Below are 23012 nucleotides of genomic sequence, written 5' to 3' on the forward strand. Positions count from 1 at the left end.
TAATAATGTCATACAAATAGGAATTAAAAAATTATGGTCTCATACAACCTCAATTGTAAAAAAGTTATTACATTATTAAAATTGCTTGACAACCTGAATTGTAATTACGCCCGAAGGGTAATAAGCTTATTTCTGGGCTTTAATTTGCACGTGATCGCATTTTCAAACACAAATTATTGCAAAATATAGTGTACATATGTTTATCAAAGTGTATCTTAATTAGGTTATACGACTAGGCATGACAAAAAATGTGTTCTCATACAACCTCAATTGTAGTAAAGTTTTTACATTATTACAATTGCGTGACAACCTAAATTGTAGTAACGCCCGCAAGTGTAATAAACTTATTTTTTTGGTTTAAAATTGCATCTGATTACATTTTTAAACACAAATTATTGCAAAATATAGGGTATACATGTATTTTAAAGTGTATCTCAATAAGGTAATACGACCTATGAATGACAAAAAAGGTTGGTCTCATACAACCTCAATTGTAATAAAGTTATTACATTATTACAATCGCCGTCGCCCTGAATTTTGATAACACCCAAAAGTTTAATAAACTCATTTCTTGGTTAAAAATGGCATCTGATCGCATTTTCAAACCAAGATTTTTGTTTAATATAATGAATAAATGTATACTAAATGTATCTTAAGAGGGCAATACGACATATGAATGACAAAAGGTTGGTATCATACAACTCCAATTGTAAAAAAGTTATAACATTTTTACAATTGCTTGACAACCTGAATTGTAATAAAGCCCGAAAGTGTAATAAACTTTTTTTATGGTTAAAAATTGCATCTGATCGCATTTTTAAACACAAATTATTGCAAAATAAAGTTTATACATGTATATAAAAGTGTATCTTAATAAGGTTATACGACCTATTAATGACAAAAAGGTGTTCTCAGACATCCTCAAATGTAATAAAGTTATTACATTATTACACTTCCTTGACAACCTGAATTGTAATAACGCCCGAAAGTGTAATAAACATATTTATTGGTTTAATATTGCATCTGATCGCATTTGCAAACACAGATTATTGCAAAATATAATGCGTACATGTAATACAAATTTATATCAATATGTCAATACGACAAATGAATGTCAAAAAATGTTGTTTTCATACAAACTCAATTGTAATAAAGTTATTATATTATTACAATCGCTTGTCGCCCTGAATTGTGATAACACCCGAAAGTGTAATAAACTCATTTCTTGGTTTAAAATTGCATCTGATCGCATTTTCAAACAAAGATTATTGAAAAATATAATGCATACATGTATATAAAATGTATCCTAATAGGGCAATACGACATATGAATGACAAAAAGGTTGGTCTCGTACAACCTCAATTGTAATAAAGGTATAACATTATTACAATTGCTTGACAGCCTGAATTGTAATAACGCCCGAAAGTGTTATAAACTTATTTATTGGCTTAAAATTGCATCTAATTGCATTTTCAAACACAAATTATTGCAAAATATAGTGTATATATGTTTATACAAGTGTATCTTAATGACAACATTATTACAATTGCTTGAAAACCTGAATTGTAATAACGCCCGAAAAGGTGATAATCTTATTTATTTGTTAAAAATTGCATCTGATCGCATTTTCAAACACAGATTATTGCAAAATATAATGCTTACATGTATTTAAAATTGATATTAATAGGGCAATACGACATATGAATGACAAAAACGGTGTTCTCATAGAAACTCAATTGTAATGAAGTTATTACATTATTACAATTGCTTGACAACCTAAATTGGAATAACGCCCGAAAGTGTAATAAACTTATTTATTGGCTTAAAATTGCATACCCGGACATTTTCAAACATAGATTATTGCGTAATATAGTGTATATATGTATATAAAAGTGTATCTTAATAAGGTTATACGACTACGAATGACAAAAAGGTTGGTCTCATACAACCCCAATTGTAATAAAGTTATTATCTTTTCTTTTTTGACAACCCTAACATTCGTGCCTTCGTTATTTTGACAATGCAGATAATGGTATCTACATAGTTATGACAGCCCGGACATTCGTTCCGACATTGTTTTTACTCTCCGAAGATTCTTTCCCGAATAATTGCTGTCCCAATCATTATTAAGACATTTTATCAAAATAATCTGAAACTCTGTGCTATTTATCCGGTATTTGAATGTGTCGTTATTAATATAAATATATATATATATATATATATATATATATATATATATATATATATATATATATATATATATATATATATATATATATATATATATATAATATTTAGGCGCGGTAAATAAACCAAAACGTAAACTTCACGCTAAAATGATCGTTGTCGGCTATTTTTTTTTAAATCAATTTTATTCACATTTATGTCAATTTTCTGTACAACGGGTACTGTCTTATATAGAGATTAAGTATATTTACCGTACCCGGGTTTCGTGTAAGTATACTTAAGAGTACCCGGGGTACAAGTAAGTAGTACCCGAGCCGACATTGGTCAGTCGAACCATATTTAGTGTTATACTGTATAATATTGTAAGAATTTATCGTAATCATGGGAATAATAACGTTAAAAATAATATTCGAATATCTTGACTGACACTTAGATCTGTAATTTGAGAAACCTTGCAGAAATCGGGGATGAAAACTATGTAGGAGCGAATATACGGTCTTTCAAAATAATGTCGGAACGATTGTCCGGGATGTCAAAATAGCGTGATAATGAATGTCGGAGAAATTAAAACAACGTATAAACGAATGCTTGCTTTGTCAAAATTAGCGTAGGAACGATTTTCAAGTTTGAAAGTATGGTCGGAGTCATAATTTAGTGCTTAATACCTATTCATTTATAATATTTATAAAAGTATATGCTTAAAACAAAACCTATTCAGCGGGTAATAGTAATATAAAACACCGTCATTACGTATATACATGTATACACTATTTTTTGCACTAATTTGTGTTTGAAAAATGCGATCAGATGCAATTTTAAACCAAGAAAAAAATTTATTACATATGTTAAATATGTTTTAAGCGTTTTTGTTAGCTTCTTTTCGTTTCATTGCATTTTGTTATTTTGCTGAAATGACATTGCAATGTCGAATGATGTCACCATTTGTAAACACACTTCGAAAATTGTCATCAGGTTTGCGTGAAAAATATTTAATTTGCTCATTTAATAGCATGTGATAAGAAAGATGATTAGATCTGAGACTCGTTATTTCGGTGCTCTTGTTATACATAGAGGTTTAATATTTCAATCTGCGATTTTTACCAGCTTGATCACTTTTGTCCTATTATATTAAAAGTTTAATTTTGGGCATTGTGTACTTTATTGGTTTTAGTTTTTAACTGAGCATCTGTAAAATAGAAATAATAGATATGATTGAATATTTGTATGACTGCTAAGAAATGTGCAATGTTTGGTGAAACGTTTGTAATTTAGTTTTGAACATTCTGAGTATTGATTCTGTGTATTTAATGTGTTATGATTTACTCTGTCAAGTTCTGCCCACATAATAGTTTAAGTATTATTTGTGTACATTATACAATATGGGCAATTTGTAAAGACTTCGATTCACTTTATGCTCTGGCAAAACTTTTTTAGTATGACGTCTGAAATGAAAAATACAAGGAATTTTGTTAAGCAAGGATTCACTTTCAGTTTAAATGTTAGGCATTGTGTTACTCACACATTGCATGGTATTTTAAGGCTTGCTTCAGAACATTTGAAATAATAGGAAATTTGTTTTATACTATAAGGCGATTTTTTTTTGTTATGCTGGCTTTTGAGTTTGAATCTCTTAATAAGAAATTATAGTAATTTAGTAATGCGATATTCATTTGTAATTATGATCTGCTAGTGTAACGTTTTAAGTATCACCTCTGTATATTAGAAATATGAGAAAATTTGAAAGCGAGTGTTTAACTACGAGTTGAAATGTCTGAAATTTGTTATGCTGTAATGAGAGTCATTTTTGTGTTGAAATGTCTGAAATATGTTTTGCTGAAATAACAGTGCATGTTCGACTATAGTTAATTATAAATAATTGGAAATGCTTGGAAATAAGTAAAGCCAGCTTTTCACTTCTGTGAAGTTTACAGTTAAGGTGTAATGTTTTGAGTATTAGAAATGATAGTCACCGGAAAATATCTGACCCGGCCCCACCCCAACCCCATAACTTTTGACCCAGGGGTCAGATCGAAATTCCGTCGCTGTCACCATCGCACATATGATCATAGTGTGTAAATTTCAAGGTGCCAGTGCTCATAGTGTAGGAGGAGATAGTGGCCAGGACTGACGGCTGTTTGTTTGAAAAGTTGATAAAAATATCAGGTATTTTTATGTAGATTTTAAAAGTGCGTATCACTAAGCTGCGTACGCAAATAAAATCTTGTTCTCAAAAACGCGTTTCACTAAACAGCGTTAATTAACGTAGTGCGTACATTATGTCGTAAATTTACGCCAGATATGTACTTCGCGTAAATCAGAAAAAATGGCGTAACCTCCTGTTGTAAAGAGGCTGAGTAACCTGCGTATTAGGGAAAGCGTACCCTTCCATCGTTTAAGCATTGTGTGTTGTTGATGTTGTACTGAGATTCTTAATTCTCATTTGAATTTATTTCAGCTAATATGTATATATCTGGTTTCGATTTTGTGAGGGCTATACTGTAGCCTGATGATCACAATGTGATATCGTAATTCTTACAAAAAACTATTCCAGATATCTGGTAGTGGTGTTCAGTATATGAACCATACATTGCTATTCACCATGTTCAATTGTAAATTGAATCTACTCCAGCTTATATGTAGACGTCTGGTTTCAATTATGTGAGGGCTATACTGTAGTCTGATGATCACAGTGTGATATTGTAATTCTCACAAAAATCTATTCCAGACATTGTATAGTGTCGTTCTGGATTATAATGCGTGTGTGTTGTTTAGATTATATTTACAGGTCCTACGCCCCTTCACGGGGTCATTTTAGCTGGACCTTCCTGGGTTATAATTAGACAAGACACAGGTTATATTAGTCGTTGACTGTTTTGTCCCTAATTTCCTACCTGTATATTTATCCTGATTACCTTTTTACCGGGGTTGTAGTTAGAAAGTTTGAGTTTTATTTAGTACGTCATTGGAGAACGAGTGGCACGGGCACGCGGTTTATCATCACGCTTTGCAAGGTACAGGTTTTGTCTATATACGTATTTTTGATATTCCGTTATGTTAAGTGAAGTAATTTATTCAAGTAAACGCGAGATTTTTAGAATGCTTTTTTATATCGCTTATTTTATTGCTTAAATGTGGATATGCAGCTAGTTTTAAATTGAATTCCACCAGATTTTTTTTCGGAGAAATAAATATTGAGATCGTATTGTAGGAAAATATGTACGAAATACATTCGTCACAATCGGCTCGGGGCGCTAATTTGTCTTTGCTGCATGTTATGAAATTCGTCTTCAATGTATAATTGTTTTGCCTATTTTGTGTTATTGTATCATATTTTATAAATATTTTACAATTTAACACATGTAAAAAATTGTATAATCTCGCTTTACAGTAGATACTGTTGCAGACGATTACTTTCTTACGCGTCCGCGCGCACCTGACAGGCTTAACAACACTTACACGCAGCGTAAATTTTGCGCTACTTTTAGTGCAACGGCGTACGCATTAATTTACGTTTGGCGTAAATTCTGTGCGTAAACCTACAGTTGCGTAAACATACGCTATGTTAGTAAAACGCACTCTTAGTGCGTAAATTTACGCCGAGCTTGGCTTATGTAGAAAGATAGTTAGAAAAATGTTGTATTTGTAAAATGCAAAGTATAACTCTACTGTTTTGTTTTACCATGAATTTGTTCGTAAATTTGTGCAGTGCTTGCAGTGCTTGGGACAATTTTTGTTTTTTAATTCGAGAAGTTTGTGAAAGTATCTGGTATTTTGATGTTGATTAAAGTGTGTAAATTAACGCAAGGCTTGGCTTATGTTAAAAGCTAGACAGAAATCTGTTGTATTTTTGAAATTCAAAGTACAATACAGCTGACCTCTTTACAATAAATATGTTCGTAAATTTTCGCACTGCTCTTGGGGAAATTGCCAGGGGTTTAATTTGGATTTAGGTGCGTAAATAAACAAAGAGTTTGACTTATGCAGAAAGATCATATATTTTAGTTAGAATTGTTGTATATTTAAATTTCAAAGTATAAAATTGCTATCTTTTGTTATAAATTAGTCTTAAAAGTACGCACTGCCACTGGAGAAATTCCCAGAGTTTTTATTTTGATTTAAAAGCGTAAATTTACGAATAGCTTGACTTATGCAGAAAAATCATAAATTTTAGTTAAAAGTGTTGCATATTTTAAGTTCAAAGTATAATATTGCCATAAATTAGTTTGTAAATTAACGCAGAACTTGGGGCAATTTTTGTTCATTACTTTGAATTGTTTGTAAAATTATCTGGTATTTTGATGTTAATTTAAGTGCGTAAATTTACGCAAGTCTTGGCTTATGTTGAAAGATGCATCGCAGAAATAATGCATTTGTGAAATTCAAACTACCGCATCACTTTTTGTTATAATTCTATCGTAAATGTAAGCAGTGCTTGGGACAGCTTTTGCATAGTTCTTCGAAGTCTATGTAAAATGATAAGTGATTTTATGATGATTTAAGTGCGTAAATTTATGAAGAGCTTGACTTATGCAGAAAGATCATATATTTTAGTTAAAAGTGTTGTATATATTAATTTCAAACTATATTATTGTTATCTTTTGCCATGAATTAGTTCGTAAATGTACGCACTGCCACTGGAGAAATGCCCAGGGATTTTGTTTTGATTTTAGTGCGTACATTTACGAAGAGCTTGGCAAATGCAGAAAGATCATATATTTTAGTTTAGGTGTTGTATATTTGAATTTCAAAGGATAATATTGCTATCTTTTGCCATAAATTAGTTCGTAAATTCACGCAGTTTTTGGGACAATTTTTGTTTATTACTTTGAATTGTTTGTACAATTATCTGGTATTTTGATGTTTATTTAAGTGTGTAAATTTACGCAAGCCTTGGCTTATGTTGAAAGATACATCGAACAAATATTGCATTTGTGAAATTCAAACTACCGCATCACTTAAACAAAATTGCATAGTCCTTCGATTTCTATGTAAAATGATAAGGGTTTTTATGATGATTTAAGTGCGTAAATTTACGAAGAGCTTGAATTATGCAGAAAGATCATATATTTTAGTTAAAAGTGTTGTATATTTGAATTTCAAACTATATTATTGCTATCTTTTGCCATGAATTAGTTCGTAATAAAGTATAATTTTGCTTTTTTTGCCATAAATGTGTTTGTAAATTTACGCAGTGCGTGGGACAATTTTTGTTTATTATGTTGAATCGTTTGTAAAATGATCTGGTATTTATATTTCATTTAAGTGCGTAAATTGACGCAAGGCTTGGCTTATGATGAAAGATACTTCGAAAAAATATTGTATTTGTGAAATTCAAACTACCGCAAGAATTTTTTTTAATAAATCAGTTCGTAAATTTACGCAGTGTTTGTGACAGCTTTTGCATAGTTTTTCAATTTCTATGTAAAATGATAAGGGTTTTTATGAAGATTTAGTGCGTAAATTTACGCAGTGCTTGCAAAAAGCGACAACTGTATTTTGAAAAGTTTGTCTGAATGAAATTTATGGGCAATAAAATGAGAAATTAATCACATCTTTTTCTTTGTTTTGCAACGTTAAAAGGAAATATTGAGGGATATTCCCCTATAAAATGTCAGTGAGTTTTTATTGGATATCACCGTATCAGGTATATCTACGAGTATCAATTATGTTGATACGTATGAAAATGTATTGAACTGATTTTCTTTCTTTTGTATTATAATATAAAATGGATTTACAATCACGAGTTTTATACGTTCATTCTTATTTATCATTTTGACAATATGTTTAGTCAGATTAATATACATGTTCACCCCCTAAACATTCCTAAAAAATTTTTTTTAACTGATTATAAGGTAGAAATTACCTAATAACATGTCGAAATTTAACCAAAATCAGACCTAAGGAAAGTTTTATTTAATATGGCTACCAAGATTCCGCCAAATCCTATAAACGATCATAACTAGGCAAGTATCTACTAAAATTTGATGATTTTGGCGTTTATTGTTTAACTCGGGGGCAAAAAACATTTATGATCATCAGACATAGAGTAATAATATTATATAACACAGATAACAAACATGGCGTACAGAATGGCCACTGACATTATACGTAAGGCCCAAGCCTAGAACTTTTGACGAACACCTAATTATTGCTATGTAAAAAACCTAATTTTGGACACAATAAACAAATTGATCGAATTGTTGTTATCAATATGCAGATGAGTTATCAAAGCCAATTTATAAAATGCAGCTATCCGTTTTCACCGGATACACAAGCACCCTTGTCAATGACATTTATCTCAAAATGTTTAATTGTCGGTGTCCTCCTCCTCATAACCGTCCTCTTTCGAATTGTTTGGATTGTCACAGTGTCCCGTTTTGCACAGGTTACATACGGTAGTGCAGGGGATACCATAGCTTCTGCAGCTGCATTGAGAGGATCATCATCATACATAACAGTTACATTTGATGATGTTCAATAATCAGGTGCAGCATTGTTTGTGGGTAATGATTGGAAATAAAATGTCGATTGCATGTGTCCCTCCGCATTCAGTCGCGCTCATATTATTTGCAATCCCAATCCATACAAAAATTAATAGCATAAATGTTGGCTGTGGAGTTCTGTTGCATGCGATGTCGCGGGAAGTCGATCAGGAGAGACGAATGTTTGGACAGTAGTCCATTTTTTGGAAAATGTAATTGCGCAGTAATTCTAAGGAATAATTGGACTTGCCACCAAACAGATCCAGTATCAAGCATTTGCTAAGATCTGATATGTCTTCTTTAAACTTGTTTCGAAAGAAGAACAACAATAGCACACGACTCCGTGACATAAATTTGTTTTACTAATTTCTTCAAGATCGACCTTTTTCGATTTTAAAAATCCTTGAAGTTAAATCACAGCCTGAGAAAGAATGAACAAATACAAGCCCATTACACAGTTGGTCTCCTAAAAGTTCTTTTTACAGGTTATTTTAATAAAATTTGTGTTCCTTAGTCTTTTGGTTTACATCAAAACCGATGGTCTCGCTTTTGCAAGTGGAAGATGAGAACATTGCTATCCTCGCCCACCGAAGTGGTGGTGCTATAACGCGATCGTTCCACGGTTTTAAAATATCAAGATATGTATCCCCTGGTGACATATGGACATAAAAAACCCTTTCAGTCAGACCTGTGCTGATCAGAGCAACCATGCGTGCCTTGTTTATATCATTCTTTTAGCCTAAGCATTCTGTTTTTGTGGTGAAACTCATTGATAGAAGGACCGTCTTCGTAATAGAAGAACACCACTTCGTTTGTCTTTAACACATTACAATCAAATCTGCATTAACATTGGCTATGTTTATATATAATTCGCGCTTTTCAATGGAAACTATGGACAATCAAGCAAGTAACAATCTGTTTCAGGGATGTAGCTAATCGCAGTCTCACGTGATGCGACTGCAGCTTGATATCTAATGGCTTGAGCGGTATGAAGCGTGTCTGCATTATGTTTTTTTGCTTTAAGGATGTGTGGAGAATTGGGTCTCAGTTCATACGGCAAAACGTGTTCAAAAGAATGTAGATCACATTGTAAAGAATTAGCAATATCAATAGACAGTTGCGCCTTATTCATGGGAGCGTTCGGTGAGGTCCCAGCTTAGTCGTGACCGATCAGCATCGTTCGTTGTACAGTCGCAGTAGATTTTGTACGCATCGTAGTTAAGTCGCGACCCTATTCGCAAGACTTCAACCGAACCCCACGATTCGTTCTAACTCAATCGTGCCAGTGTCGTAACTGAATCGTAAACTGTCTCGAGTCTTCCCGATTCAATTAATGTGATAAATCGTAGCGCATCGAGTGCTTGTTTTCGTAGAGGAATATGGTCATAAGACGGAAAGTGTACAAATCCCCGATATGATCCAGAAGTATCCGGATCTCAGGATCTTCTATTACCTGACGGTGTGGTCACTTGTCAACAAGCGAAAATATTCCCTGTCATATTGTGAACATTTTCATATTTCCCATAGGCAGCCTCAAGTACGGGTTTGAGACCCGTTTATTTCATGAGGGATCTTATGTTCCCTAACAAATGCAAACACCCCAACATCAGAACAATTTTTTTTCAAGCAATTTCTTTGTGGCGCATTAATGATGATAGCGACATCCTCCAATACAAGAGTTGGTAAAACGTTACAATGATGGGAAGGTTGTGCGTTAAGGTTGCAATCAAAGTCTAATGTTGACACAATGAACGATTTGTCCCCATAGTGCATATTGATCATAGGCAAGAACTTGAAATGACAGCCCGGGTTGCTGGCTTCCCTAATGCAATGTATGCAATTTTCACATCCAATTCGGTGCATAGGCAAGAACTTGAAATGACAGCCCGGGTTGCTGGCTTCCCTTATGCAATGTATGCAATTTTCACTTGAGATGACAGCCCGGGTTGCTGGCTTCCCTAATGCAATGTATGCAATTTTCACTTTAGATGACAGCCCGGGTTGCTGGCTTCCCTGATGCAATGTTTGCAATTTTCACATCCGGGTTGCTGGCTTCCCTGATGCAACGTATGCAATTTTCAAATCCAATTCGGTGTTGCATGCTTGAAGCTGACGGAGACTCCACAGACACATTATCATGCAAACCGGTCCTCCACAGACACATTATCATGCAAACCGGTCCTCCACCACAGACACATTATCATGCAAACCGGTCCTCCACAGACACATTATCATGCAAACCGGTCATCTACCACAGACACATTATCATGCAAACCGGTCCTCCACCACAGACACATTATCATGCAAACCGGTCCTCTACGATAGGAATTCTCGTCTTATTTCCAGAGTTCAGCTGCGATTTATGTTTTCACCAAATAAGACGGCTTGTCTGTGATCCAAGGGGTAGATGATAGATACACTTACATCTTTTGATATAAATTCAATTTCATTCAAAATAAATCTGCATAAACCAGTCAGTTCCGGAATGTACATGAAAACAAAAAGTTAACATCACATTGGTCGCATAATAGCATACTACCGACCAGGGAGTTAACATATCCTCGAGTATATAAATCTGGAGTTTTCTTGATGGCGAAGACAAAAAAAACTAGTAATTTTACAAATAGCTTCTATAGTCACCATTTTATATCGACCGCTACAAAATAAATGATAAATGTTAATTTGTGACAGTATTCCCTTTTGGTTCGCTTCTGACTAGAATCCAGTAATCATTTCTGCATTATTAATCAATGATTCACGTAATTAATTATAATGTAATGTTTTTAAGGGGCCTTTTCTCAGATTTTGGCATGTATTGAAGTTTGCCATTAAATGTTTTATATTGATAAATGTGATAATTGGATCTAAAAAGCTTCAATAAAAAAGCAGATCAAATGAAAGAAAGAAAAACACAACTTAACCAGGCTCAAACCACTGACCTCTGGAGTAAAAGTCTATCGCTTAGACCTCTTGGCCATCCGTGCTCATGCAATGAGTGATGTTGTTTATACTTTATATAAGCAATCCTCACAGTATCAAAAAATATAACGACAACAACATAACTCTCCATATTATTACAGTAGACTCTGCCAATGCCGGACTCTCTGAATACCGGATTTCTCCCGATTCCGGACGGTCGGGCCAGTCCCGTATTTTCTCCTTCTATTTCTTTGTAAAAAAATGTTGAATAAACCAAACTCTCTGAAAACCGGAAACCGGACGGGTATCTCCGTAAATTTGGTCATTTTCAGCGTAAACATTGAGTATACCGGACGGTCTAAATTCTCAAGATGCCTGAGGCGTGAAAATAACAATACCTAGTCAGCACAGCGAGTGCGGTGGCACACATTTTGCTCGCGCAATTATCGATAATCGGATTAAACATACCATAAAGGTGTCAAGTCGTTACCGCGCAATGGGAGTCCGATTAAGTAATGTAACACAAACTGTGAATGTCTAAAATAGACGTGCGGTAACACCAAAAAGTGATTGACTCGATCGTTTTATTAATTATTTATTATCGCCTATGATAAACAATTTAATTAAAAAATTGATGTATGCTGTTGCGACGATCACTTTCTTGTGATCTTCTCGGGTATTTTACGTTAGAGGATAAGATAAAGCTCATCACGGAATCAACTACGCAACCAAAACCATCTCTGAAGGCACTCGGCGAGCGCTTCAAGATCGGGAAGTCAACGGTCGGCGACATCTTGAATAAAAAGAACGTCTACCAGGAGATTTTGAGATTATGAATATCCTAAAAAAATTATTATGACGCTGTTTTTTGCTTGTGTGTATGTTTTATGAAATGTGGTACATGTATGTATTGAATAATAAATAGTGTATCTACAACAATCTTACTTGTGTCGTCGCTCGTCTATATGACAAATGCCACGTACGTACATGTATAAAGCACCACGCTTACTTTGGGATTAATCAAAACAAGTCGGTATGGATTTTATTTTGCTTTTAATCGATTAAAAACACATTTTTTAAGAATGCAATTAACATCATCGGTACCTGCGTACAATTATCACATGGTACATGTAAATGTATGTAGTTTTTTTATTTTTATGTGATTCTGTACACAATGCATACCATGTATATTTCGGCAATATGAAAACTCTTGGTAAACCGGAACTCTCTGAAAACCGGACGATTAGGCCGGTCCCGAGACCGTCCAGTTTACAGAGAGTCTACTGTATATCATTTCGCGTTGCAACGCATTATAATTTTCAGGTTTTTAAATTGTCAAAAGATGGATATATTGGATATTTAAGAGCATGGTAAATGTTAATTATAACCGTTTCCTCACATATATCATAACTACAACAAACATTTGCGAATCTGAAACATTTTTTTTATTTTGTCAATTTGCTAAAATGTGAAAGGGCTCCTTTAACCTTTTGAACAAAAACACAACAGCTGTATGAGATAATTAGTCCTTCCCCCACTAGATTAAACATAGATAACACAGCCATCAGGCAGATTATACCTAATAGAATTATCTAGGCAGAACCAGATCCGCTATTTGCTGATAATTTTTAAAAAAACACCAGTACTTGCTGCAAGGAGTCCGCTCAGATCAGAGATCGAATAACGTAGGTGACAGACCGAAAATGCAAAATGGCGCGATAAAAATAATGCAAAAATACTTGTTCAAGTAAAGGAGTTTTAACGAAAAAAAATCGAAACTTAGGAAACTATTGATGCAACTACACAATTTGCTTGTAATTTGACAGTGATTAACGTTACAGAACAGGAGACGATCAACACGACGTCATCAAACTGGATCGAATGGAGATTTCCGTCGGTCGGTTACTATGGAGACATGAGTGCGCTGCTATGGAGGGTGATCCCACCGATTCTTATTGTCATTGGAACTATCGGAAACGCTGTGACTATTTTCGTGCTGCTTCGTTAGAAGAAGAGGACGTCAACGGCGGTGTTCCTGTTTGCTCTGGCGCATTCAGATACGCTCGAGTTATTGAGCGCACTTCTGCCAGGCTGCGTGTTTCATACCTGGAGAGTTGACATCTTGGGACTGAGCACCCACCTCTTCTCGTGGCTGATCGTGGCTGTCACACTTGAGAGAACAGCTTGCGTGCTGTTCCCGCATAAAGTTAGACTGGGCTGTTCTGAGCGAAATTTGGGTTGATCATTGTCACCATTGTGCTAGCCGTATTCGAAATTAATATAATACTACTCGTGATATTTGATATGAATGGATACAAAGGCTTCACGTGCGTTCCGTCCACGAATGAATACAGCGACCTAAATGACTACGTTAACAGATGGATCGACTTTACGTTAAAGTTCGGCGCGCCATTCCCGCTGCTACTAATTGGAACGTAATCATCGTAGTGCAGCTCGCGCGCTCCCGTTCAAGATGCCAGCGGATCAACATTTCCGGTCAGGCGCGGAACACGCGTCCATTGTCCATGCTAATGATTGCACTGTGCGTGCTGTTCCTCGTCACGATGGCACCGGTGTTTGTCTGCTTTTTGTACTTTCTCTACCTGAGGGAGAAGCTTCTGGCGTTCGAGTCAGTTGATCCTTACACAACCAGGTACGACGTCCAGTACATTAAGTTCCTTTACGATGTTTACCTCACCTACTTCAACGCCACCCTCAACTTTGCCATTTACTTGTTCAGCGGCTCGAAGTTCCGCGCAGAACTGATGAGCCTGGTTTGCTGTAAGGGACCAAAAAGCAGCCATACTGTTTGGAAGCTAGGGGCCGATGCAGACGAAATCTTAATGCCACCAGCATTAAAATACCGACGAAAATCGTTAACACTTTTTTTACATAATTGCTTATTTCATAATATTTAACACATATGCTGGATTGATTTTGGATATTGGTCAAACCTATTTGAATGATTATTCACCTTAAATAGATGTGTGATTCTGAAAATAAGGTAACACGGTGTTGTACGTATACTGGGTGCATAATCAACAGGGTTTCCCTGGTTTTACACGAACTGGATCGTATGTAAATACACCGTTAAGAACTTAATTTTTGCAAATATCTAAAGTTATTAAAATACATTTGCAAAAAAACGTTAGTGCATGAAAGACAGTTTTTGTTGCAACTTGTGCAGATATTTTAGGCATAAGAATACATCATTGAATACGTGTGAAATCGTTGAACACATCTCACGTTGCGTAAGGCATAACCGTATAAATCAATGCAATAAACATAGACATTTTGAACAAGACACATTCTTATTAAAAAAAGTAAATCTGATGTATTTCACATTGCCATAAGCAGCATACAAATATGTCTTTTATGCACTAGTTGAAATTCTTTTAAAAAATTGTTCTAAAAAGTTATTTTGAAAAAAGCAGCACTTACAGGTGTGTTGCAACCATTAACGTTTAATTGGGAACCCAACAAAGTCACGTGATCCTGAACCCTGTATGTAAGGCATCTGGTTGGTTGGGTAATTTATGACTCTGCAACACTCAAGACACAGATTTATAAAAAAACATGTATTTATATATATTTGCAAATAAGACTTATACTGAGATTTATAAGAGCCACTGCCATTAAAAGGGGGCTTATTTCATTTGCGAAAAGTATTCTCCCTGATTAGATTGTGCAGTCCGCACAGGCTAATCATTGGCGAAACCTTTCCGCTTAAACTGGATTTTCGTTTATAACAGACTTCATTTAAAAGAAAAAAATCACAGGCTTATCTGGGACGATACTCTACGCACATGCATTAAGCCACGTTTTTCTAGAGTAACTTATATTTGGGAACCACTTTTGTTATATTGTAGTTGTGTAAAATCCATTTCTATTACTTCCAGACTCCGAGCAGTCAAATTACAAATTGTTGGATAACACTAATACAATTTTATTTAATGCTTTCCGGTGGTTTAAAGAGAAACTTCAGGGAATTCAAACTGATAGCTCACTGTTTCAAACAGTGGAAATTAACAGTAGTTTTTTGATAATTTTAACTGTTTAACTGTGAAATGACGTTGTTTTGATGTCATGACGTCATTATTTTCGCATAATTCTCCAGTTTAAATACAAAACGAATCATGTGTAAGCATAAAACAATAATGTTGGATTCGTTGGAATATCGATTGCACTCGAAATATTATATATATAAATAAATAATATAGTATATATTTAAATGTTTATATATAATGCTTAAACAAACGGTCACGAAACCCCATTTGAGCTGCAACGCGATCTCAATAAATGTAATCGATAACATTGTATCTCTCACACAATGTTTCTTATTAGTTTATGTACATTGCTTTATGATAAATGTATATCACATGGCATTATATTAAAACAGTCGGGTATTTTTTACAGTTGAGAGAAAGCAAAACATTATTATAATATATCATTTTGCATTTAAGCAAACACAAAACTACATTTCAAGATAAACAACTAGTCATAATGTAGTTCCATTTCTAGTCATAGGCTGACTGAATTGAAATACGCATATACAGTGGGTTAATAATAATATCACATCTCCTAAAATTGAACAGCTCTTTTCTTTTCGAAAATGCAACATATGAAGGAACAGTGCATAACTTAAAGATGTTATACATAAAGCAGCATGAATTGTCTTGGTGGGCAACATAAGAACACAAATAAAAAAAACAACGAATCCACTCCAATATATATTTCTAACATTACAGCCCAAACCGGCATGTCGTACCGCGTACGATTCCATATCTGGTGAGGATTAAGCAACTGTGGTGTATATTTAGGCAAGCGCACTTACCGCTGTGCACCTCAGTGCGTAATTATTCACTAGTTATCTCCCTCTTTTGAATCAAGGGAGAAAAAATAATGTGTTATAAAGCAAGCGCAATAACAATGATTTGGTTATTTTGACAGTTATAACATCCCCGGTAAATAAGAATTGTCGACTTAAACCTTTAAAACTCAATGAAAAATGCAATCATTATTAACCGATGTGTTCTGTACCAAAAAATCCCATTTCTATTTCTACATGGTGTGCACGACTCTCTTTTTTGCATGCACAATGGTGACATGTAGAAAATTAACAATGGAAAATACATCTTCGACATCGCTACTGTGAAATAGGCAATTAAAGGCACATTCCTCTTTCCCTCTCCTATAAAGTGCCTGAACGGTCTGGAACACTGCGATTAAGCTCACAACAACCCAGTCGTTCCCAAAGGGTTGTTTGGCTGTTAGCTGTGGAACAGTATCTCCAATGTCGACATGCAGCAACTCGAGTTAGGCAACCTCTTCTGTTTGAAACGTGCCCAAGGTCTCCCACATCTAACGCGCTCGGACATAGTGCTCGACTTTGCGGGAATGACATCCATTTGCTAAAGTTAGCTCAATAAGCTCAATTAGCCACGCCCCTATAGAAGAAGCGTGTCATAAACTATACATGTAAAGACTGTGTCACTTTGATTTGATCGAAAACAGAAGTGGCTTCATTCCAGATAGTGTGCACATTCAGCAGAAATATCACCTTGAAGACTATCTTACAATGTATTCCCGTCAAAAAAAGAAATGGGGAATCTGTATGTAAAAGGTCAATGCGCCAACATTAATTACGCTTGAACATCATGACGATTTACCGATATTTAAAGAAGTTCACAAGAACCTGGAACCGCCTACCACATGGTAAGTCGACAACATCCGCCCATACAGCCTTTCGCTAATTAAGCTCCTTTCTCGTTTGTGCTTAAATAAACTTCGGAACAACACAACATATATTCAAAGTGCACACACCAGCACATGCGCAGCGAAGCGGTACACGCACTTTTCGAGTAAACCTTTACCAACACGCCAACACGTCTACATACTTTCCCAGAAGCAGTTCGTCCATTAAGCGTACCACTGAACGAACACTTAAAGCGCAGAACGCGCAGAACAGGTTGCTGTTTCTCGTTGGAATGATCGATGACGTCATTGCAGACGTGATGCCTTTATAACTCTACTTATTTGAAGCATTCATTAAAATTGAAATTACAAATTACATAGCGGGTCATTTTGAAGGACAATTGTATCTGTAATAGCGAGATTTTCCTGCAAAACGTTCATGGACAGAATGGGGAAATACTCTGTTTTATGTAGCAGGATTCGGCGGTGCAAAACTAACGCTCTATCATAATACTATGAAGCATGTCCTACGCTAAGTCAAAGTAATGTAGCCAATGTTTGAACTTTATCAGAGTATCGAGGCGCATGTTGTGCCCTTTATCATAAAAATTTGATGACTCTATGGATGCCCTGCAGGTTCCAGTGCAGTTTTAAGTAGCTGTGCAGGCGACCAATGTTTTCCGTATGTCACGCTTGCTCTCGTCCTTGCAATTCCTTGGTCTCGGTGACTCCTGGTAAAGTGTACTGGCTATGTACATTTTTAATCACCGATATGGCAATGTTTGTTATGTTCGTGCCTCGAACATAATGTATGAGGTGCTTTCGGGTTTCCATCATTCTGGCGAATATTGATGACTGCACAATTCGACGTTCAGCTCTTAGAAAATTATAATGACAAACTGTGCATGTGTAAGCCAGTTTACTAGCCTTTTGTGCACATACCAGTAACTGAGAACTGCCTATTTAGGATGAATGTCCATAAGGGCAATAACATGACAAATCTCACAAAAATAACTTTTGCAATCCTCTGATTAATAGGCCATCCCATGAACCAACTGCGCTAGACAGCCAGATTTTAGGCTATCACTTAAGACAATATCAATCTTTTGTATAAAGATCACTCAGTCGAGGAGTTATTAAATAAGATTTGAGTAGAATAGAACGCAAAATACATCAAACTTAAATGTATTTAAGATTCAATTACAAACTGAGATGATTAATATTCTGTGAAGCCCGTTCAACCGACAAAACCAACAAAACCAGCATAATAGCTCATGAGAAATACGTCGTGCTTCAAACGAATCCCGAAGCTAATCTGGTTTCGCCCGTAAATGTTTGAATATCGTCGCGGGTAATTCAAATGGAACATTTGGTCTAATAAAAAATTAAAACGATTTTTTTTGGCGTTAACTCTGTTACCATTCAATATCTAGCATTGACATTTTGGCTGGTGCTTTAAGGAACACTGTTTTATAAGATATCTTTATTTTACAAAATAATTTACGAAATACTCGTGGACGTTGAGTGTCTATGGGACTTTAACAATAAAATAAGCGGCAAAAATTGCAAATTTTTAAAAATCAGTAAAGTTGCTAACAAATATTTCATAGCATGAAAAACTATCGATCTTTTGGTACTAAGGAACGGTCTAAACAAATTTGGAAAATAATTTAGTAACCCTTAATTTTTCAAATATTTGAGGATTTTGTATATGATTATTCTTTAAACACGAAATGACAGTGAACAGTCATATGAATATTAATGTGAGATGCCTTCTATCATGTGCTACAATCAAATTCAAGTAGCATTAAGTGTGCACAGAGCTTTGCAGTGCATTCTTGTTAGCACCTTTTCACATAGTAAAAAACAAAAACAAAATGAATAGAAATTTACAAAACCAACTTTTTTCATTTATTGTAAACAATACAAGTGCGTTTCATGAGAACTTAAGCAATATTTGAGCATTGTTCTGGTAAAACTGGGCCTTATGCATGTGCCTAAAGTGTCGTTCCGATTTTGCCAGTAAAGGATAATCAGGGACAACAATTTTCCCCTAGACTGGATTTTAGCTAAGAAGAGACTTCATTTAAACAAGTGTTCCGCGGTCGGAGACATATGCCCCTCCAAACATGGATCGGAACTAGTTACCCCAATTTCAAGAGGGGTCATCTACATCCAAGGTCAATGCGCATGTGAATTATCAAGCCAATCGGCCGATTCGTTTATGACTTATTGATTGGAAACAATGTTCACACTAATTGTGACAATACTCTAGACATTTGACCTAGTGACCCCAATTTTGATAGGGGTTATCTGCTGCGCAAGGCCAATGCGCATTGGAAGTATCAAGCCAATCGGTCTATTTGTTGACGAGTAATAGATCAGAAACGCTTTTCCCACTTGTGCCAATGAAGATGATCTTTGACCTAAAGGCCCCAATTTCAACAGGGGTCATCTACTGTCCATGGCCAATGCACATGTGAAGTATCAAGCCAATCGGTCAATTCGTTGGCAAGTTATTGATCGGAAACCACTTAGTGTGATAGTGACCTTGACCTTTGACGTAGTGACCTCAATTTCAGTATATGTCATATACTGTCCAAGCCCAATGCACATGTGAAGTATCAAGCCAATCGGTCTTCTCGTTGAAGATCGGAAATGATTTTCACACTTCGTGTGATAGCGACCTTGACATTTGACCTTGCCAACACAATTTCAATAGGGGTCATCTACTGTCCAAGGCCAAAGCACATGTGAAGTATTATTAAGCCAATCGGTAAATTCATTGACGAGTTATTGATCGAAACAATTTCCACACTTAGTGTGATAGTGACTTTGATCTTTTTTCTTGTGACCCCAATATTAATAGGGGTCATCTACTGTCCAAGGTCAATGCACATGTGACGTATCAAACAAATTGGTCAATTCGTTGATGAGTTATTGATTGCAAACTAACTGGTCTTCCGACATTCTGACTGGTCTACCGACAGTATACCGACAGTCTACCGAACGTCTACCGTCAATCAGCCAGCAAAACAATATACCCCTTCTTCTTCGAAGAGGGCATAAGAAAAATATCCATAAAAGTAAAACCTAATTGCACAGGCTAATCTGGGACGACACTATAGGAACATGCATTAAACCAAATTTTGCCAAAATAATGCATCAATTGATACTTCCATTAAAAAATAAATCAAGTGCAGCACACCCATTAGAACAATCTTTATAGCTGACCTTCGGTGCAGACTAAGACTTAGAACACACACAAAATATAAAAAATAAATAAATAAATAAATAGTTCATCATATTCTTTACCAGCGATTGCAAGCAACACTATTTTCTAAAGAAACTTTTTCTCTAGAATTTGTGAATTTACAATGTGTATTAATGTTGTGTTTGTTTTTCAGTTTCTGTCTACTTGCTGTGATTGTCTATACATTTTTCATTAAGTCATTCAACTATGTTGTTTTGCATGTCTTTTATTTAAGCAAATCTATTCAATATTTAATCTCATTTTATTTTAAGAAAATTCAGCCAGCCTAATATTAATGACATTTGTTAGAGTCAGTAGGATATCGATGTTCATCCATAATTAAGAAGGGAAACCCACATAATTGAAGATGTTCATTGTTTGAAAAATAAAATTTACTCTTTCGATTCTTTCTTAAAAATCACACGATTTGTTTACTTTAACAATTGTTATATTTTATATAATGTTATCTTTTGTAGATAGTTCGTTATTTAATCTTAACTCATTTCAAATCTCATGTAATACCAATACGTGTACTTACTATGTGCTTATGTTATAAAATGATAATTTAATTTAATCCAAACTTATTTCATATCCCACACTATGCTATAATTATTTCAACTTATATCATCCCAATGTAAATTCACATGCTTTGATATTTTATATGTCATGCAATTTCATCTTGTATCTTATTCCGTCTTACCTCTGCGTTCATACCGGTCTCCATTTCTCTGGAATCATCATTGAAATCATCACTGGAATGGCAAGAGAATCATTAAGTGCTATTTTCAATAAAGAATTTCAGACATTAAAGGTACACTCTACTCATGCTTAGGGCAGACAAAAGCTTACTTTATACTATAGCTGACCAAAATTATCAAGGTTATTTTCTACTCTAGCACAGCAAAGACGTATATGATACATTATTGTCATTCTAAGGTAAGATATAAAGGTCACACTCTACTCTCAATCAGAGTTGACAAAACGGTCACACTCTACTCTAACTCAGAGCAGACATAAAGGCCACACTCTACTCTCACTCAGGCTAGACATAAAGTTTACATTCTGCTCTTACACAGGCAAGACATTAATATCGAACTCTACTCTTGCTTACAATTATATATTATACACTTCTATCACTCAAGTCAAAAGTAAAAGTTACACTCTACTTTCACCTCGGTCATATAGAACATGTACCCCCAAATCTGATAAAGAAAGTTACACTTTATTGTACTTACACTCTCCCCGCATCCTGGAAATCATTTTCTTGCAGTTCCTGTTCAGGGTTGTTTCCTGCCTTCCTCTCCTTCTTGCCCACTGAAATAAGAGGAACTAACAGCTTTGTGAATGCGTATAGGAATCCATTTTGAATTGTTTGGTACGCTGCTTTTTCCTATTCCTATATTTTTCCAAATACTGCCACATACAGCTCATGTCTACAGCTTTGAGAAACATATCCAATGAAATAGGAAAATGTTGTGCCTTGGACATGTTTGCTTCAACTCTGATGCTCCTCCATGCAAAACGTGTGAAATTCTTTTAATATTTAACATATTTTTGTACAAAGATTTAATCGAAATGAAAAGACCATGGTTTAAATCCTTGATTACAACTGCTATTGTTAAGACTCAGACAGTCCGTTGATTAGCAAATTATAAATTTATGTCACAAAAACTGGTTTACTCCCATTTTGACGCTTTTAAGCAGCGCCGCTGTTATCCTTAAAGTATGTCCCTATACAGGAATTAACTGAATAATTGCACTTCCGTTGACCAAAGGGCAATGTACATTTTTAAATTTTATATCATCCAGCTATGAAAGGTTGCACAATATTTATGTCAATATTTGTTGATATGTTAACAAACACATTCATTAAAACATATATTTTAGCAAACATAAACAACTAAAATAAACCGAGCCATGTTTTAATTTGTATTTTTAATCAATGTTTAGAAACAATTTACAACTTGTTTTTCTGGCGATCACCTACCAATAATTCAATGCTTGATAGTTTTCTTGGCTACTAGGAGGAAAAAAACAACATAAATCAATCAAAATTGGCGAACTTTGATCAAACAAGACTGATAGAAAACTTCAAAAGAAATGTCGGAACGACAATTAACTTGCATTAAGGAAAGTATTCTTTGGGAAATTACTGACCCTCCAATATTATAACAAGGAACAACAGGAGGATATACGCTTAAGTTTACATGTACACCTCAGAAGCAAAGTGAAAATGGCTAGATGCAACCAGCATAAATCGCACAGGCTGTTGAGATTGTATGCTGTTTGCTGCTCATCGGTATCTTGTGGTTGAAAATTAAAGCGGGTATATACGATCTTGTCAAATATTTATTTATTAATATAAAATGTGTAAAAACTTGTTATACATATCTTTCAATATAAACTAAAATAAAAGTTAAGAAGAACATGTGTCGAAAAATGCTAAATAAGCCAGATATTTAATTCTGATATCGAAA

At 34.9% G+C, this 23012-nt stretch overlaps 1 protein-coding gene across 1 annotated transcript in view; it reads right to left on the reverse strand.

Annotated features, from left to right (window-relative positions):
- Positions 1-23012, reverse strand: part of LOC127863835 (uncharacterized) — a 68998-nt gene that overhangs the window by 23870 nt on the left and 22116 nt on the right. The window contains exons 8-9 of the mRNA XM_052403491.1: positions 21771-21849; positions 21236-21287 (exon numbers count right to left, since the gene is read on the reverse strand). Coding sequence (XP_052259451.1) covers positions 21236-21287; positions 21771-21849 — 131 coding nt within the window. The remainder of the gene's footprint in view (positions 1-21235; positions 21288-21770; positions 21850-23012) is intronic.

Source organism: Dreissena polymorpha, unplaced genomic scaffold (genome assembly GCF_020536995.1).
Source record: "Dreissena polymorpha isolate Duluth1 unplaced genomic scaffold, UMN_Dpol_1.0 chrUn045, whole genome shotgun sequence".
In the NCBI taxonomy this organism is placed as follows: domain Eukaryota; kingdom Metazoa; phylum Mollusca; class Bivalvia; order Myida; family Dreissenidae; genus Dreissena; species Dreissena polymorpha.